Here is a 19,401-nt window from a genome sequence, read left to right as displayed (position 1 = left end):
AAAAGCAGATGTACCAACACACACACCCCGCGCTCAGGTGTTGACATCCGCTATCCGATTCAGGCCCTGCAACATCTCTATGAGATGAGGACCATTTTAGAGGGAGTAAAAGCTCAACAGGTAACCTATGAACGCCCTCCTGCGATTACATTTTATGCAACACATCTGCCTCCTGCCTTCAATGAAACAAATCTCTCCCCAGGCACCTGTGTGTGATGGGCACGCAAGGTCCTTCCCAAATCACATCCAGCATAGTGTAAGCTCACTTTACCTTTTTTTCAACACAAAACCAATGCATGGTTTTATCTGGGAGACCTTATATTCTTAATAATGTTGGACACATGATCCAACACGGATCTTTTAAAATCTGTGAAGAGCGTTGCAGACAGATAGCTCATATAGTCAAGTCCAGGTGGAACCTCTACTCCCCTCTCTGCTGCCCCTACTGTGCACCCTCTCAGTCCTGTGACAGCTCCTGTTGTTTCGCCTTCCCTGTGGCATGGTTGGTGGTGCACACAGCCACATGGCCACAGATGGCCAGCTGTTTAAGAGTGGCCACCACAGTCAACCATCTCTGCGGGCCCTGCACTTTGCGGCCACAGGCTCTCAAATAAGTGAGCATCCATCTCCTCTCCTGCTCCCGTGACTCAGTGACCGCTTCTCTGGGACACTCCATCTCAGCAGAGTTTACGTTAAAGGCAATGTGATGACGCACAGGACACTGGTGCCTTTAGGCAGGTACACATGGTGGGAAGTTTTATCTCTATTTGACCTGACTTGATGCAGACTTGAACTATGGCACTTAGATTAGCGAGCATTCACCAAAGACCAAGAATTCCAGAGTCCTATGTGGAAGTGCCGAATTTCCAAATGTTAGGGGAAACCTAACATTTGCTGGGTATGCTCAGAACGGTGTTTGCACACATGCTATTTCATAACAATGTTCAGGGGTGTGGGGTGAGTCTCAGTGTCCTACTTTAGACTCAGAAGTTAACCAGTGCGGCCAGAGTTACACGATAACTAGATGGTGGAGCTGGGATTCAACCCTGGCTTCTAGGTTCCAGCCCAGAGCTCCCTCCACGTTTCCATCCTGACTCTCAGGTTGGGAGATACGCTCAGGTTTTAGACAGACTTTCCTTAACCCATCAATGTGAACAAGCATTTCTGGGGCTGCGGCAGCCAACGCCCCCGCCGTCCTCCTGGGAACAGCACCTTCCCTTTTTTGGAGAAGGCCTCTCCACTGCCGTGTGGTCTGAATGGGGCTGCTGTTTTCCTACGAGATCCTGCCTCTCTGGCCACAAGACTGTTCCCGGAATGAACACCGGTCTAAGCTGGGCCAGGAAGTGGTGGGCCAAGTCCACCTGGCAACAGAGACACAGAGCCAGAAGGTAAAGACATCTTAAGGGAGACCCACAAAAACAGGCCCCCAAATCTTTGGAGCTGAGCCTCAGAGCTTCCCTCACAGCCTACTAATGAATCCCCTTCTTTGTTTATTAAGCCAGTTTCAATCTCTTAAAACCAAAAAACACTTTTAACTGTCAAGAGAGGAAGTCATGTTCCTTGTCAGAACCACTGTATCCCACTTTGTTATCTTTCCAAAAGAAAGAGCCTTGTGCTAGGAAGATGCTGAGGAATAACAGAGTGATCAAAAATCAATACTAAATTGATGACAAAATCTGTACTCAATTATGTAACATCCTCGTGAACATCAAACATGACAGGACCTCATAGAGACCATCACTTTTATCTTGAAAACACATGTTCCTATAAACAGGAAAACCCAACACTGATTAGTCAAAGGCTTTTTCCATAGAAGGTACAAAAAGACACCTAATATAGACCTAGCCGACCACTGACCTAGCGAATTGCTGTTAAATATAATCTTTCCTAACAACAGGGACTGCCTGCTTAAATTTAGCAGCCCCTCACGCCTCAGAACTACACAGGAAGGTACCAAAAATGTAACTTGGGCTTTCTTTGGCCAAAGGCAGCTGGCCAAAAGAAGTGGAAAACCTGGAAGATACGGGAAGCGTGCCCTTCCCACTTACGTGGGGTATCCTCGCACCCCCTGCTCGGAGCACACGTCTGAGCTGGCCGTGCAGTCCACTTTAGCCACGTAGATCTTGGCATCTTCCATGCTGTTGTATTTGTCTCCCAGTTCATTCCAAGTAGGCTGCAGCCGCTGGCAGTGCCCACACCTGTAACAAGGTGAGAGTAACAAGTGTGCTGAGTGTACGGTCAGAGGATGCCCATCCCACCCCCACACCCCCGCCTTCAGCCTGGGGCAATGGGGCTCTAGGATCCCTTCTTTACACCACAGCAGAGATGGGTTAGCTCACAATCAGTACAAAACCTCACTCCCCTGCTTTCAACCCACCCACCTGAAAGTCCCTGCAGTGTTCTTATCATGACATCCAAATTTAGCAAGGTACTGTGCTAGGTCCTCCTTGAGGTGCCCCTACTGACCTTCCCCCTCACCTCTGTGCCCCAGCTGCCTCCTTCCCTTGCAGTCCCCCCCTGTACTACACTGCAGTATCTGCAGTTTTCTGAAAGGGCCAGAGCCTGGCTTGCCCTGGAATCACTACATGCGCTCTAAGACTTCCTCCCTAAACCCACCTAGCTCCGTGGTCGGCAAACTGTGGCTCACGAGCCACATGCGGCTCTTTGGCCCCTTGAGTGTGGCTCTTCCTAAGCCTTAGGAGTACCCTAATTAAGTTAATAACAATGTACCTGCCTATATAGTTTAAGTTTAAAAAATCTGACTCTCAAAAGAAATTTCAATCGTTGTACTGTTGATATTTGACTAATGAGGTTGCCGACCACTGACCTAGCGAATTGCTGGTTTGCCCTTCAGGTTTAGTTCAGGTGTCACTTCCTCCAGCCCTGACTTCTCAGGCTATTTGGTGCCCATTCTCTTCTCTTCCTCTAAGGATGCAGCTTAGCACTTTTTGCTATAATTGCCCCATTATTATTTAGTCAGGTCTCCTCTACCACTTACCCAATATCTGCAAATGCAAGCCTGCCCCAAAATTAAATCAATTCTGCATACTCTCCAATGAGAAGCTTTAAAAAAGTTTGTGTCCGCTCACACTTCTAAATTTGATATAATCAAATGTATGCTTGTAATAGTCGTATGAATTTAACTACAGATATTTTTAAATCACCAATCATTTAAAATAATGTTAACTCGGAATTATTGCTTCGTGCTGTTCTTTACATGTCTTAACAGTATCAGCATCTTTCCCATCAACTAAGTCTACTGTCATATAGCTGATCTTCTTTATTGTCTGCTGTCTGCAGGGCCATGATTGAATTCTAGAAACTTTATCTCAAGCTTCAAGCACAGTCATGTATCATTAGGGTACATGGTACTTTCCCCCCATTCATCTACTAAGTGTGTATGTATGATGTCTACAATGTAACTGCTTGCTGTGCTGCTTTCTAAAGTGATCTTTAATGCTTTGAGGATGCTTGCTTATCCTCAAAATAATTTTTCAATAAAATAATTTCTCTTCTTTCCTGACAGATGATCTCTATAATACATACCTAAAGGTAGCACAAAAAAAAAGTGTGCTTAAGCCAATGTATCTTCCCTAAGCAGCTCTTTCTTGGGCAGCTAAGAGAATCCCTGCTTTATAAGATATTCCAAAACAATATGATTCCCTCTTTTCTGAAAGATAATTGTGAGGGAATTATATCTATGTATATGTAGTAAAAGGGCCAGGATGACAGCATTATCCTTTTCACCTGTGTTCCCTGTATCTAGCACATGCCTGTGGTATACTTAAGTGTTTGGCAATTTCTCAGTGATAGATCCACAGGTGCCATGTAGCTAGCACTTCTGGTTTGGGACCCTTCTGGCTACAGCATGAACCTCTGAGACAGCAGCTGCATTCAGAAGGCGTCGTGTGGCCATGCAGCAGAGCAAAGCTACCTGGTCCTCACAAGGAGGTGGCCCCAACCTTCACCTCGCTGTCTCCACCAGGTTTAGTGTGACCTGCAAAACAGCCCTACAGAAGATGTTGGCACAAAATTCTCAGCAGAGCTACCCTACATCTGTCAAGTTCAGAGCAAAAATACAAAGATCAATGTTTTCACTGCAGGGTACCCCTGATCTCAAACCACATGTGGGCTTCCAGTATCCCACAGACACTGAAACTGGAATGAGATGAGGGATTGGGGAGAACCCACTGCATATTCTATCTGAGGTCCAATCTGCTGTTAAAGTGTAACTTTTAAATGTCATCATAGAAAACCCCACATATCTGTTTAAATATTTTGTAGTAGACTATTCAGAAGCAAAATAGCTGGTATGGCTAAGTGGATAGAGTGTCAGCCTGTGGATTGAAGGGTCCCAGGTTCGATTCGTCAAGGGCACATACCCAGGTTGCAGGCTCCATCCCCAGTGGGGGGCGTGCAGGAGGCAGCCATCAATGATTCTCTCTCATTGATCAATGATTCTCTCTCATTGATCAATGATCTCTCTCTCTCCCTCTCTCTTCCTCTCTGAAATCGATAAAAAATATTTTTTAAAAAAGAAAGGTTATTCCTAAAAAAAAAAAGAAAGAAAACTTTAAGTTACTTTTTCTGGGGGCATCCACCTAAAAGATCATAAACCACATAAATGAAAAAATAATTTATTTAATAACAAGAGCTCAAATTTGCCAGTCTTCTCCCTCACTCAGTCCAGGACTAGCTGGTGAGCATTACAGATTCTCCAAAATTAAAACTCCATTCCATGCATGGACTTATTATGTCTACGTAGTTTTTTTTCTTCAAAAAAATAAAGAGAAAATAGAGACAGATTTATTCCACTGGAATTAGCTCCAATTAAGTATTGTACATAACTGAAATAGTTACTCTAAGAATACTCCTTCCCAAAGTAACTATTAATACTGAATAATTATTTTATGTACTTTTCTCTACCACAGTGGTTCTAAAAATCCAAGTCAGTTGGTTCTTGGGAACTTGAAACACTGTTAATACATGATAGCTGTGACTCAAACCCGCCCCCGAAAGTTGATTTAACTCCAAATAAACTGAATAAAATCCAGTAATAACTTGAATATGGGGAGAAAGGGAAAAAAGTTCCTCCACCTTCGCCAGCACATTTTCTGAATAGGCCGTTTTTCTTAGGCATCTTCTCTGTTCCTTCTTACATCCCTTTCCCACATCTCAATGAGCTTCTCCCCCACACTGGGGAAGGAGGCCAAATTCTGCAATAAAGCCTGCAAACTGCCTTGTGCCCAAACACTAGCTTTCTGCTCTGCCCCGTGAGAACTTCCCGTCACTGCGGCATCCAGGAAGAAAAACACCACCTGTGCCGGTGTGAATGACAGGAAGTCCTTCGCTAGGACAACTCCCAGGATAGGGGTCTCTGGGGGTAGCCCCTGCCCCAGAACCACGGCAAGAGGTAGCGTCCTAACTACGCGGCGAGTTCTGCCATCTCACACTTTCTGGATGAGCAGGCCCCAAGAGAGCAGAGGGGAGGAGCCAGAAGACAGCCTTGAGCTGAGGGCCAGTGGACTCCGGTCACAAGAGCACAGCCCCATCCACTGGAGCTGCGGGGGCGTCCCGGGCGGCGCAGGAACCCTCTTCTGCCTGGGCCACCCTTCCCACCCTAGGAGCACACAAAGTAGGAATTCACACCTCTGTGAGTTCCCGTTTTCCCATTAAACCCGCAGGCTGACGATTAGCCCTGCGGCGCGTGCACAGAGTCCGCGCCGGGACCCCCGGTTGCCATTGGCCGCCGCACGTGGCCCCGGTCCCGCCGCTCCGTCAGGCCTCCGCCTCCGGCGGGCGCAGCAAGTTTGGGGCAGGGGACTGAGGGGTGCCCCTAGGCTTCCAGCAGCCCCAAAGGTCCACGAGTGCCCTTACCCTGGCCGGGTCCAGGGACTGGGAGAGGGGGCCTTCGGCAGGGGAGGGACGGCCTATTCCGGGCTCTCGGGTCGGGACCGCCCCCTCCTGCACCGCCCCGGCCGGCCGGCGCCACGTCAGCCGCGAGCGCCCCGGCCCGCCCCGCGGCCCGCCGGGGTCCCCGCGCCCCCAGGCCCCGGCCCAGCGCCGCTCCGGGAGCGCAGATTGCGGGGCTTGGGGGGCCCGGCCCGCGGCGGCGGGGCCCGAGGAGACGGCGCGTCCAGTTACCAGGGCGCGAAGAACATGACGAAGTGCGCGGCGCTCCGGATCCCGTGCGTGAACATGTCGGCCGAGTACAGGTGCTTGGTGTGCGGGTCCTCCGGGTCCCCCCCGAACACCGCGGAGGGCTCCTCCGCCGCCGCGCCCGGCACCTGGGCCCTGGCGCCCCAGCGCCCGCCGCCGCCATGGCCGAACAGCAGCAGCAGCAGCGCGGCCGGGGCCAGCAGCCGGGGCCGCGCGGGGAAGAGGCGTCCGGGGCGCGCGGGCATCGCGGCGGGGCTGGCACGTTCCTATCGCGACGGCCGGTCCCCTCCGCGGCGCCCCCGCTGCCGACTGCCCCGCGCACCGCCCACCGAAGCCGCGCCTCTTCCTCGCCCCGCCCCGCCCCGCTCGGCGCGCCCGCGCCCGGCCCAGACTGAGTGCGCGCGCCGGAGAGCCGGGCGGGAGAGGTGGGGGTCCTGGTTCCCGGGTGAGGTCTACGTGCCAGGCCGTCGGCACTTCCCGCGACGGTTCGGGTTAGTCCCACCGGGCCCCTGCGCTTCCGCAGACCCAAGCAGTGCCCGCTCTGTTCAGAGCGAGGGTGAATGTTGGAGGGTCGGAGACCAGGCAGGAATGCCACCGAGGGAATGTCAGCCTCGGTTAATCTCGGCATACAGAGACCCGGCCTTTTGGGCAAGGGGAAGAAAAGAGATGACTGTCAGCAGAATGTGGGAAATTGAGCAAAAGTGGGTGGGGTGTGCACCTGAATGAGTCAAATTCTTGGCGAGACATCGACTGTGATTCTGAGTCTGAGCTCAAAGGTGTGATGGAACCCTTGCTGTTAACCCTGCCCTGCCTTAACTTGGGGGAGAAAACGCGGGGGGGGGGGGGGGGGGAGGTCAGAGCTGCCTCTCGTAGACAAGTCCTGCAGGCCTCCTCCTTACAAGACCAGCTGGTGTGTCTTACTGTGCCCTACGTTGTGGTGCAGGAGAGTTATAAAGATGAATGACAGCATCCCTACTTTGGCAGAACCTTGTCCCTTGTGGAATGGCTGAAAGACATCCCCTGGTCTTGGGCACCTCACAGTTCACACCTCACAGCCCTTATTGCCTGTGGTAACTGAAGGCTCAGACCCTGCCCAGGGATCTGAAACTAAATTAGGGACAGTCCATGGTTAGCTTCCTGGATCCTGCTTGGCCCTTGATTATCCTCAGTCTGGGAAACTGGAGGCAGCGACTCCAGGCCTGGCATCAGGGGAAGAGCCCACTGACTCACCCGTCATTACAGGGCTCCAGCCTCAGGATCAGCCACCGCTGAACCCTTAGCCATGATTTGCCCAATACCAAAACCATTACTTTCCGTTCAAAACCTATTCTCCTCCCCACTTAAGCTTGAAACATGAGAACCGTTTCCCACTCGCTCTCTCATTTCCCTTATCTGCTATAATTCAAACCAAGCACATTTCTTACAGCTATCATTTCTTCCAGTATTCTCAAAATTTATACCCTGAACCCTTAATACTGGCCTGTTGCAATAGCTTTCTAAGGAAGGACCTCTTTTCTTCAAGATTAATTTTCCTAAAGCCTGCCTTTGACCATGATAGTTTGCTGCTCAACACCCCAGCCTCAAGGTAAGACACATTCTCAAGGCCCTCTGTTGCCAGGGCCTTTCTCAGCATCTAGAAGGGTTCAGGAATCTGGAAAAGGGGCTGCGTGTAAATTAATAAAGAGACTAGAAATATAAATTTGGAATACATGGGGGAGCCAGAGGAGACTTAGCTATAGTAACCAAGTTCTCTCTGAATCTCCGGACCCAGGGCTTTTTATTCCCACATTTTGGCCTATAGCAAAGCAGATATACATATCAAAAGGTAAGCTTGGTAAACAGTGGGCATTGTCAGGTTGGGGGAACTGCCCTCAGCTGTCTGGCAGCAGGCAATCATATGTATCTTCTGGTTTTGGGAAATGCCTACAACTGTTCAGCTGTTTGGCCAGCAGCAGGTAATAACATGTAGATTTTCAGGTTTGGGGAAATACTTTCAGCTATTCCAGCAACAGGTAATATGATTCAGCCCTGCTGAATATAGAAGCCCATCAACCTTTTGAGGACTTCTTGCATTTATTATGCCCTGCTGGATTTAGCTTCCAGCACTCTGTGATGTGATTCCATGTGCTTTGTGTCCATATAAAACTCACTATTAAACATCCAGGGATCCTCTCCAATAACCTATTGCCAGACTCTCATCTCTATCCTCCCGCAAATCTCATACTTCCCAAACCCTTCCACTGTGACGTTGGGAAATTCCAACAAAAGATTAGCACACATTCTTATTGCATCCACGTCTTTCCTTAGTACAAATGTAGAAACATAGGAGCCCTCTAACTGTTAACTACTCTTTCACATCTGAGTCCCTTAGAGCCAGGAAATGCAGAAGGTAGCTTTCCTGCTCCCATTGCTCCTCCCTAACCATTTCTTCGCCTTCTGCTGGCCAACCCCCAGCTCCCATTTAATTGATGCCATTAGGTGTGGCATTTACTGCTCTTCTGGTCCCTGTCATCTATCTATGTTCATCATCTAACTTCTTCCAGGTCACTCCCCCCCACCAGCACCCTATCCACTGAAGACTTTGCTTCTGGGCCACCCCTTTCCTGTCTTCATTCCTGGTATCTTCAACATCTAGGTGATGGTCATCTATTTGCCCTTCAGAGACTCTCTCCAAAAAAGGAAACCCTAGAACTTGGCATCACCAGAAACTGCACTGTCTCCAAAATCCTGATTAAAGGCATCCAACTCTGCCCAATACCTCTTGCACTTACAGTTCACTTTGCTCGGTATCCCCTCATCATGACCTGTGAGCTGCCAATCCCACCATCTCACTGTCTCACCATCCCTTGCCTCCTGTTTTCCCTTGCCTCCTGATCAAATTACATCCCATGGATTCTCATCCTCATACTGACTACCTTGCCATGCTCTCCTGCAGTGATGCTGAAAAGCCTAAAAGTTAGTTTGTTTTTCCACTGTATGCAATCCCCTCTCCACCCTCCTTCAGTCATCATCCCTCTCAGCTGTCAACTTGACCTCATAATTCTCTCAGAAATTGAAGGCAAAAAGCATGCCCTCCCTCATCTTTTCATCACCAAATCTGTACAGCCCTGCACGAGCCTCTTCCCCCTCTTCCTCTGGTTACACGGATAGAAATTACCCTCCTCCTAGCAAGGCCAGTCCAGGTCCTAATCCCTGGAACCTCCGAGTGTGACTGTACAGGACAAAGGAGACTTTGCGGGAGTGATTAAAGATGAAAGATTTTCAGGTGGGGAGATAATCCTGGATATCTGGATAGGCCCTACGTGTAATCAGAGCGTCCTAAAGAGGCCAAGGAAACTTGACTGTGGATGAGCAGACGGTGTGACCAGAGCAGAGAGAAGTTTGAAGATGCTTCACTGCTGACTGAAGACGGAGGAAGGGACAATGAGCCAGGGAATGCAACTCAGAAGCTGGAAAAAGCGAAGATACAGATTCTTCCCTAGAGCCTCCAGAGGGGCCTTTGGCCCTACTAACAATTAGACTGTAGTCCAGTGAAACTAGTATTTGAACTTCTGACCTCCAGAACTGGAAGAGAATAAATGTGTGTTTTAAGTCCCACAGTTCGTGGTAGTCTGTTAGAGCAGGCATAGGAAACTCACACCATCTCAAATTAAAGACCTCGCTCCCTCCGCTCTCTCTCCTGCATTAATTTCAAATGTTCTCTATTGGATCATTTCCATCTTTGTACAAACATACTTTAGTATCTCCTAACTTAAATGTTTTTAAAGTCCCTCAACCTCATGATGCCCCAGCCACTATCCCAATTCTTTGTATTTTATTTTATTACTTTCAGAGAGAGAGGACACGAGGGAAGGAGGGAGGGAGACATCGATATAAGAGAGAAACATCGGTTGGTTGCCTCCCACATGTGCCTGGGCCCCGCAACCTGGGTGTGTGCCCTAACCAGGAACCAAACCCACCACCTTTTGGTGTACAGGATGACACTCCAGCCAACTGAGCCATGCTGGCCAGGGCTATCCCAATTCTTTAGTTTCCCTTCATAGCAAAATCTTTCAAGAATTATCTTCATTTCACTTTTCATTAATTCTTTAGCACATGCCATTCTGGTTCCCACGCCCACCATACATCCGTCACCGAAGATGTCTACTTTGCTCTCCTTATCTCCCAGGCTTCTTGGCAGCTTCAGTACAGTTGATACTGGCCCCCTATAGACCTGCATCTGGATTAACACTAGCCTCAGCTTCTCGGATTTGCCCCTACCTTACTCCTCACTCCTCAACCTAACTTCTAGACCTAAGTTTCTTAGGGCTTAGTCTCCAACCCACTTTTCTTCTCTCTACACTCATTCCCTAAGTGATCTCATTCATAGCTATGGCTTTAGACACTGTCTATATGTGATGACTCCAAAATTGATATTACCAGCTGAGGTCTTTCTCTATCTACCTGGTATCACCACTTGTTTATCTTACAGGTGTAGCCAATACCAAACTTGTGATTCCCCACAGCAATCTGCTTGTCCTTTAGTTCCTCCACCTCTGTAAATGGCTGCTGTTTGCTCAAAGCAGAAACACCGGTTACGTCCTTGTTCCCCTTTATCCTTATTGCTGTGTCTCAATCCGGAGTCCAGCCCCCACCGCACATCAGCAGGCTCAATCATTTTCATTTCTGAAACCCAACTCCAGTCGACTGATTGCTTCCACTACTGCCATATCCCTTCTCGTTGTGTCATCTGAAATAGTCTCCTAATTGCTATGTTACCATCCATGTGTCCCTCCCATCTGTTCTTCAGATAGCAGCTAGAATTGAATCACCTCCTTTTTCACTTAATGTCCTTCAGTGGCTTCCTTGTCACCTTGAATAAAATCCCTTGACTTTCCGGGGCCTTCGGGAAAGACACAATCTCCTCCTGCCCTGCTATTCCGGCTGCCCTAGGTTCTAGCCATTTCGGATGATTCTTAGTACCCTCCACATGTTTCCCTCCTCTGCACCTATAGTGCCCAGTGCTTGCTCCCTCTCTTGTCTTCCCCTGTGACTGGCCTCCTTGTGCCCTCAGGCCTCCTGCCTCCACATCACCTCCTCAGGGACACCTTCCCCAAGCATCTCTCTGGAGCAGCCTCCCTCTGCCCACTGTGCTCTCCCCATCGCTGCACCACCGCACGGCTCCTTTCCCAACTTGATGCTGTTTTGTTGCAGATCTGTGTGTTAAGTTAGTTAATGGGCCTTCTCCATTGGTGAGCCCCACGAAAGTCACACATACCTGTCATATTCATCACTATCTCCTGGAACCCAAACTCCTGGCACAGAGTAGATGCTCAACAAGTGTTGGGTGAAGGAGCCCATCTTTCTACCCAAATCTCTCTCCCCGGTTCCACTAAGACTCGATGACTTAGTCTTGGCTGTTCCCTTTGCTGGGAATGACATTCCCCTCCTTGCATCAGTCACAGTCCTGCCTTTCCTGGATGGTCCATCAACAAAAATGCCCCCAAACCGCTCAGCATCCCCCGCCCCCCCCCCCCCCCCCCCCGGCTGTGCTCACCTTCCTCTCAAGTCCCAGGCTCAGAGTGACAGACCTGTGGCTTTGTATGACAGCAGCTACCAGTGCCCCTACTAGAGCCCCACCCTGAGCAGCCTGAAGACAGAGAAGTTAAATTGCACAACAGTGAAAACAACTTTCTCAGGGAAGACTTTTCTAACCCCCGGCAGGGTGCAGCTCCCTGCCCCCAAGGTGCTGCCATATTGTCCTTTCTCTCGTACCCCTGAACAGAAGAGTCATTTGTCTGTGTAATTTTTGGTTAGTGTCAGGCTTCCACTCTAGACTCCATGGGGCGAGGCGTGTAAGCACAGTGTCTAGTGTAGGCTGTTGAATGAATACACGAAGGAATCAATGAAAAGTCACATTTGTTTGCCTTTAGATAGTGGCTTCCTTGACCAAGAACCCTGCTGATTACAGCCCTGGCCCCAGCAAATAAGGCAAAGCCTCTTGTGTATAAGCTGTCCTCAGCCCAGTGAACACAATGGTCACCAAACTGGGAGGAACTGCTCGTGACTAGGCAAACCCTGGCGTTCGCTGTCACCTCCTGAAGGTAAAATGAACCCTGGTGTGTGTCATTTGGGGAAGAGAGCCCTGCAGAACGTTGTTCATACAGAAACCCAGCTGCCACCATCTGAGCCGCTTTAACAGGTGCATCCTGAGCTATTGCTGGGCTGACGGTGCTGCTTTAGGCAGGCACTGCACACGGGTGCATCCTGTCGTTCTGTTGGGCAGAGCATTCAAAAAGGTGTCTACAAGGAGAGAAACCATACTTTCCTCAGTGAGCTTTTGTAACTGTTCAACGTGATTGTTGAGAAAGAGGGCGGAGCTGGAGGGCTGCTCTCATCAGAGAACATGTAAAGGGAAAGACTGGAGCGACTTTCCAGCCTGGAGTCACCCCGAGCAGCAGAGCTATCATCCGTGTTTTAAAATGGCTGATGGGAATTCAATAACTACCCACATAACTTCCTTGGACAACACTGTCCACTTCCTCCTAAACAATAAGCACAAGAAAGCACACTGTAGCATACTAGATTCAGTTGGGGGAGACCATGTGAGCTCCATGCCAGGGAAAATCGGAAGAGCTCCTCTGCTGAATGTATTGTGACCACTAAGCTGAAAACTGTGCTATTTCTCAAAGTCCACGGATAGCTGGCCCTTGCTTTCCCCACTGTGGCTCACTTAGTCCTCGCACATGCTGACTCCTACGCGCGTTCTCACCTGTCAGTCTCCCAGGCCTCATATGCTGGAAGCTATTACGGCCATCCTCCCACGGACCCCCTCGGTGAGGGGCCAATGTGCTGATGCAGAAGCTTGCCGGTCTGCACCCGGTTTGAGAACAGGACAGCAGTCCTCCCATTGAGGATGAAGGCCACTCACTCACTCAGCAGCTCCACCCTTCTCTTGGCCGTGCTAGCTGGCGTTGATGGCCTTGGCCGTGGCCTGCGATGTTCCTATGAGCATGAAAACAAGCTTCTCTCGTGGTGCCTAGAGTCCAGCTCTTAATGGTCGCCTCAATCCCAGGTCACTTTCAAATCCAGAATCCAGGATAATAGTTTACCTACCTGAGTGGTTCTCCATGCTGGCTGTAGTTGGCAGTCCGCTGGGTCCGAAGACGAGTACGGCTGCCCTGGCCTGGCTCCCAGAGCTGACACCGGGATTACCCGGTGCACAGTCGGCCTCTGATCCTGGGGTTCCTGGGCAGGGGCACTACAGGACCCTCAGAGCACAATGTGGAGCAGACACCGAAGGGATGCTGATGTCCCTGCAAGTTAATAGGTATTTTCTTAAGAAAAGGCCCTTAAGACTCAAACATGTGTACAGGACACTGGGTTAAAACAAGACAAAACAGTCAGGAATAATATCCAAATTATGCCATAATACTGCTCAGATCAAGGTGCCATTGCTACCACCTTTGGGTGCAAACTTGGCCTAGGCCACCTCTGCTGCAGGCCACCCGATGTGACCACTACAGCTTCTGCCCTGCCACCACCCGTGCAGGAATGGATGTCGCATGACACCTGCTTCACAAAACTGGCTTCCAATGGAAGCCCCACCACATTAGGGCTGAATGATCTGCACTCTAGTTCTAACTTGGGGATATGAGGTGGGAAGCCCTGCAAACACAGGAAAGGTGTTCGAAGAAGCTGGGAGCCTAAGAGAATGGCCAGATGAAGCTGGCATGGGGGCAGGAAAGAAAAGATGTGTTTATTTGCCAAAAGACTTTGCAGAGATTTTCATATGTGAATGCACCCTAGGAATCTCTAAAAGCATCATATGCAGTGTTTTCCAACTGATCTGACCGTGGACTCCTTTTTTTTTAAATGTATTTTTTATTGATTAAGATATTACATATGTGTCCTTATCCCCACGTTAGCCCCTACCCCTCCCCCCGCTCATGCCCTCACCCCTCACCGCCCCCCCCCCATTGTCCGTGTCCATTAGTTAGGCCTATATGCTTGCATATAAGTCCTTTGGTTGATCTTTCCCCCTTACCCCCACCCTCCCCTACCTTCCCTCCAAGGCCTGACAGTCCAATCAATGCCTCTCCATCTCTGGATCAGTCCTTGTTCATCTGTTTATGTTGTTCATTATATTCCACAAATGAGTGAGATCATGTGGTATTTATCCTTCTCTGACTGGCTTATTTCACTTAGCATAATGCTCTCCAGTTCCATCCATGCTGTGGCAAATGGTAAGAGTTCCTTTTCCTTCTTCCTCTTCTTAAAGGATACCTTTCAGCATTTCATATAATGCTGGTTTGGTGGTGATGAACTCCTTTAGCTTTTTCTTATCTGTGAAGCTCTTTATCTGACCTTCAATTCTGAATGATAGCTTTGCTGGATAAAGTAATCTTGGTTGTAGGTTCTTGCTGTTCATCACTTTGAATATTTCTTGCCACTCTCTTCTGGCCTGCATAGTTTCTGTTGAGAAATCAGCTGACAGTCGTATGGATATTCCCTTGTAGGTAACTGACTATTTTTCTCTTGCTGCTTTTAGGATTCTCTCTTTGTCTTTTGCTCTTGGCATTTTAATTATGATGTGTCTTGGTGTGGTCCTCTTTGGATTCCTTTTGTTTGGGGTTCTCTGGGCTTCCTGGACTTGGAAGTCTATTTCTTTCACCAGGTAGGGGAAGTTTTCTGTCATTATTTCTTCAAATAGGTTTTCAATATCTTGCCCTCTCTTTTCTTCTGGCACCCCTATAATTCAGATGTTGGTATGCTTGAAGTTGTCCCAAAGGCTCCTTACACTATCTTCATATTTTTGGATTCTTTTTTCTTTTTGCTTTTTCAGTTGGGTATTTTTTGGTTCTTCATATTTCAAATCTTTGACTTGATTCTTGGGATCCTCTTGTCTGCTGTTGGATCTCTGTATATTATTCTTTATTTCAGTCAGTGTATGCTTAATTTCTAGTTGGTCTTTTTTCATATCCTCCAGGGTCTCACTAAATTTATCGGCGGTTTCCAGAAAATTCTTGAAAAACCTTATAAACATGGTTTTGAACTCTATATCCAGTCATTTGCTTTCCTCCATTTCTGTCATTTGTGACCTGTTTCTTTGTCTCTGCATTTTTTATGCTTCCCTGTGTTGGTAGAGTGGTTTTGTGTGCTAGGTGTCCTATAGGGCCTAGTGGCTCAGCCTCCCCAATTACCTGAGGTGGACACTCTTGGTGCACCCCCTTGTGGGCTTTGTGCACAGTCTTGTTGTAGTTATGCCTTGATTGTTGTAGGTATCACTGGGAGGAATTAACCTCCAGGCCAATTGGCAGTGAGAATCAGCTGTGTCTACAGTGGGAGAACTTCTGTGCTGAAGACACCCTTCTGGGGCAAGACTTGCTTCAGTGGGGCTTTGGTGCTCACTGAGTCTGCTCCCTGAGTGTGTCCCTTATGGATCTGAGTAGTTGTAATCTGGATGGTCCCACTCTGACCACTGGGTACACTGGCTCTTGGATCTGAGGAGGTGCTAATTTAACCTCTGTCTGAGGTTACCCAGCAGGAGCTACGAAGAGATCTGCAGATTCCCCTTCCTTTTTTGGAGGTTGGAGGTGCCCAGATGAGGCCCAGCTGTGAAGCAATGCAAGCTGCTGTAGGGCCTTGGGCCTTCTCTTGGAAGTTCTGGGTCTATCTGGCCCAGCTGCAATTTGTTAGGTAATTTTCAGGTTGCAAAGGGCCAGGGCATTCAGATGCAAAAGCCTCTGCCGCAGCCTGGGTGGGGCGGGGTCTCAAGGAATCAACAGGGCGGAGCAAGCAGCTCTGGCTGATCCTCAGCCCTGCCCTAAGGGTCCACAAGTCTCAGTGTCCCAGTAATTGCTGCAAGCACCTCTGAGGGAAAGCCGCCCTCAAGTTCCGAGTTCTGCCTGCTGCCAGACAGTCCAGTTTCTCCCCATAAGAGTCCTGGGTCCCCAGAGACTTCCCGGAACAGGAGTTCAGAGCAGTCGGGAGCTTGTGACTCCCTCCCGATTCAAAAAGACAGCCACGTCCTCAGGTGCCAGCCCCTTTCCGCATGCACGCTCAAGCCTACATACCTCTGCACTTTACTTCCGCAGCTCCTCTGAGTCTCAGTGTGCTTTTCTCTTTCCTTCTAGTTGTAGAATTTCCACTCAGCCAGCCTTCCCGTAGTTCTGGATGATGTCCGTTTTGTCTTTTCGTTGTATTTTTGAAGTTGTTGTGGGAGGCAGCTATTTCCGGTATTTACCTATGCCACCATCTTGGTTTCTCCCATGGACTCCTTTTTGTTCCAGGTATATCTTGTGTCATTATTGCTCTGAAGAACACTTTTCAAAAGGCTTTATTACAGTTAAGGAATATTTCCGGTGGGAAGATAATTGTCTGTTTTCACTTGCAATAGCTGTGACATCCCCTCCTCCATTTCATGTACGTAGTTACTAGGAAATTCACTCAAGTATGTGTCAGTGTCTAGTTTGTGTCAAGCAAAATCCTAGGTGCTGGAGATTCAGCAACAATTGAAATAGGCAAAAACAAACAAACAAACCCTGCTATATTGGAACTTCAATTCTCACTGGAGAAAGAGCCAACAGACAGGATACAGAAGACCTATGCCACGCTGGTCAGTGGTGAGTGGGAAGGAGAAAACGCAAGGGAGGGAAGGAGACAGGAAGTGTGGGGTCCCAATGGGACTGGAATTTTAAGAAGGGCTCATCGGGGTTTTTGAGTACAGATGTAAGGGAGGTGAGGAAGCAGCAGATGTGAATATTTGGAGGAAGGGAATCCCGGCTGAAGGAACAGGAACCGCAAAGGACTCGGTGGAACGGATGAAGGGGTATGAGACGAGGTGGTCAAAGATAATGGGCACAGAGAGAGGCAGTTCAGAGTGAGAACATTGGCTTTTATAGATGAGCAGGGAAATCGTGGGAGGGTTTTCAGCAGGAACGTGATGTTTCTGACTTCCATTTCAACAGCATTGCTCTGAAAGCTGTACTGAGGAACGCCAAGGGTGCAGGCGTAGAAGTCCTGTTAGGAGCAGGCCAGTTAGGGAGCTATTACCATAGCTCAGCCGGAGATGTTGATGACTCACGCTATGTTGGAAGCAGCAGGGCAATTAGAAGTGGTCAGATTCCAGATCTGTTTTGATGTAAATGCCAACAGGGTTTGCTGGTTGAGCAAATGAGGGCTGAGAGAGAAAGAAGGGCATAAATGATGACTTCGAGGTTTTTAGCCAGAGCAACAGGGAGGACTGAGATGTTGTTAATTTTGATGGGAAACACATGTGGGGGGGATATATTTTTTACACATATTCAATTGGAGATGTCTGTAGATACACAGAGTAGGCAGTGGGATATTTGAATTCTAGGCAGAGGTGTGGTCCAGAGATAAATTTGAGAGTCATTAGCAGGTGGATGGTACTTAAAGCCATGAGATAAGATCAGATGAATGTTTGAGTGAGAGTAGAGAAGAGAATGATCCAAGGGCTGAGCCCTAGGCACCTCACTGTTTAGAAGACCAGAAGATGGGGAGGGACTGAAAAAAGAGGCTGACAAAGAATAGTCAGGGAGGTAGGAGGACAACTTGATAATTGCGGCCCTAAAGGCTAAGAGCAGAAATGTTTCTAAGGAAGGGAGTGAGCAGTTGCTTCAAATCTGCTGATACATCTTGGTTTGGCCTGAGCTATGCTAGTTTATACCCATGGTCTTGGTGCAATCATTACTAGCGCCCCATTCACTCTCCAATGTGTCCCATCATCCTACTGACAGGTCAGGTGTGATGAGCATTAACACTGACCTCTGTATTTGGCAATGTGTACATCACCAGTGACCTTGATCATGGTGGTCCGGGTGCAGACACGGCAGTAAGAATCTGATTGAAGTGGTTTCAAGAGGGACAGGGAGAGAGGAATTGGAAACAGTGAGTATAAACAACATGTCCAGGAACTTCTCTTGTCAAGAAAAGGCAAGGGATGCAACAGAAATGAGAGGGGAGAATGCAGCCAAGAGGATGGCTTCTTTTCTTAATATGAAAAAAACAAATCAGCACATTTCTAGGCTGATGAGGCTGATTTAGAAAAGAAGAAAACATTGATGTGGCAGGAGAGAGAAGGGAGGCTTTCTGGGGCTATGTCCCTGCGTGAGCGTGGGGGATGTCACTAGGTACATAGGAGGAGAGGTTGGCTGGCCCCAGGAGCAGGGACAGTTGTCTATAATAAGAGAGGGCAGGCACAGTAGGTGAGCGTAGATCCAGAGAGGTGGGTAGATGTAGTTGGTGGTGGGAGGTTATATCGGCCTTTTTCTAGTTGCTTCCATTTTGTCATCATAATGGGAAGCAATAACATGTGCTAAGACTGGAAGAAGATTGGAGTTTGGGGAGGGAAGGAAAGGTCTGCAATAGTGGTCTAGAAAAGGAGAGAGTGAACGCACCAGGGCAGGTATGATTACCTGGTGGCTTTGATGGCCTACTTGAAGTCACTGTGACATACCTTGTTTTTCTCCAGGTATGTTCTATTGTCTGATATTGCCACAGAGTAGGCAAAGTGTTGGATTTAGCCAAGTGAAGTAGCAAAGGCAGAGAGAGGCAACAGAGAAGAGTGTGTGTAGGGGAGAAATTATTATACTTGACCAGGGAATTTAAGCTGGCTAAATTAATGAAACAATTATTATTATTATTTTAATCCTCACCCGAGGAGTGAGGATATTTTTTTCCACTGATTTTTAGAGAGAGTGGAAGGGAAGGGGAAGAGGGAAAGGGAGAGGGAGAGGGGGAGAGAGAGAGAGAGAGAGAGAGAGAAAGATCAATGTGAGAGAGACACATCAATTGGTTGCCTACAGCATGTGCCCTGACTAGGGGCAGGGATTGAACCTGCAACCCAGGTATATGCCCTTGACTAGGAATCTAACCCATGACCCTCTGGTGCACAGGCTGATGTTCTAACTGAGTCACTCATCTCTGCATCTCTACTCTGCTGGGCAGGCTGGTTTCCTTACTGCTCCTGCTAGATGTTGCATTCATTTTTAACTCTTTTCCTCCTTTGCTCATGCTGTACTTTCCTGCTTTTCAAAATTCAAACCACTATATGTACCAAACTGCAATAGTGGTTATTACAAGGAAAGGAGTGGATCTGCCTAAGACCAAAGCTGGACTGGGAAAACAAAGACCCATTCTTTCCCCCTCCCCACCACCAGGCTAGCAAACACCAAATAATAAATGAGAAGTCTGCTTATGGGGAGGGGGTAAGATCCTGGAGAGACACCTCCTCCTCTT

The 19,401-nt window shown here is 48.6% G+C and overlaps 2 protein-coding genes across 2 annotated transcripts in view; both read right to left on the bottom strand.

Moving 5' to 3' along the window:
- Positions 1-6,451, bottom strand: part of TXNDC5 (thioredoxin domain containing 5) — a 36,072-nt gene extending 29,621 nt beyond the window's left edge. The window contains exons 1-2 of the mRNA XM_070405764.1: positions 6,145-6,451; positions 2,049-2,198 (exon numbers count right to left, since the gene is read on the bottom strand). Coding sequence (XP_070261865.1) covers positions 2,049-2,198; positions 6,145-6,404 — 410 coding nt within the window. The 5' untranslated portion in view covers positions 6,405-6,451. The remainder of the gene's footprint in view (positions 1-2,048; positions 2,199-6,144) is intronic.
- The window catches only part of BLOC1S5 (biogenesis of lysosomal organelles complex 1 subunit 5), a 181,649-nt gene that overhangs the window by 14,760 nt on the left and 147,488 nt on the right, over positions 1-19,401 (bottom strand). The gene's annotated exons all lie outside the window — the stretch shown is intronic.

This window comes from Myotis yumanensis, unplaced genomic scaffold (genome assembly GCF_028538775.1).
Source record: "Myotis yumanensis isolate MYYU_CA2020_CCGP unplaced genomic scaffold, mMyoYum1.0.hap1 SCAF_2, whole genome shotgun sequence".
Classification (NCBI taxonomy): Eukaryota; Metazoa; Chordata; class Mammalia; order Chiroptera; family Vespertilionidae; genus Myotis; species Myotis yumanensis.
Note: the sequence above shows the minus strand (reverse complement) of the source record. Positions and strands in the feature narration are given on the sequence as shown.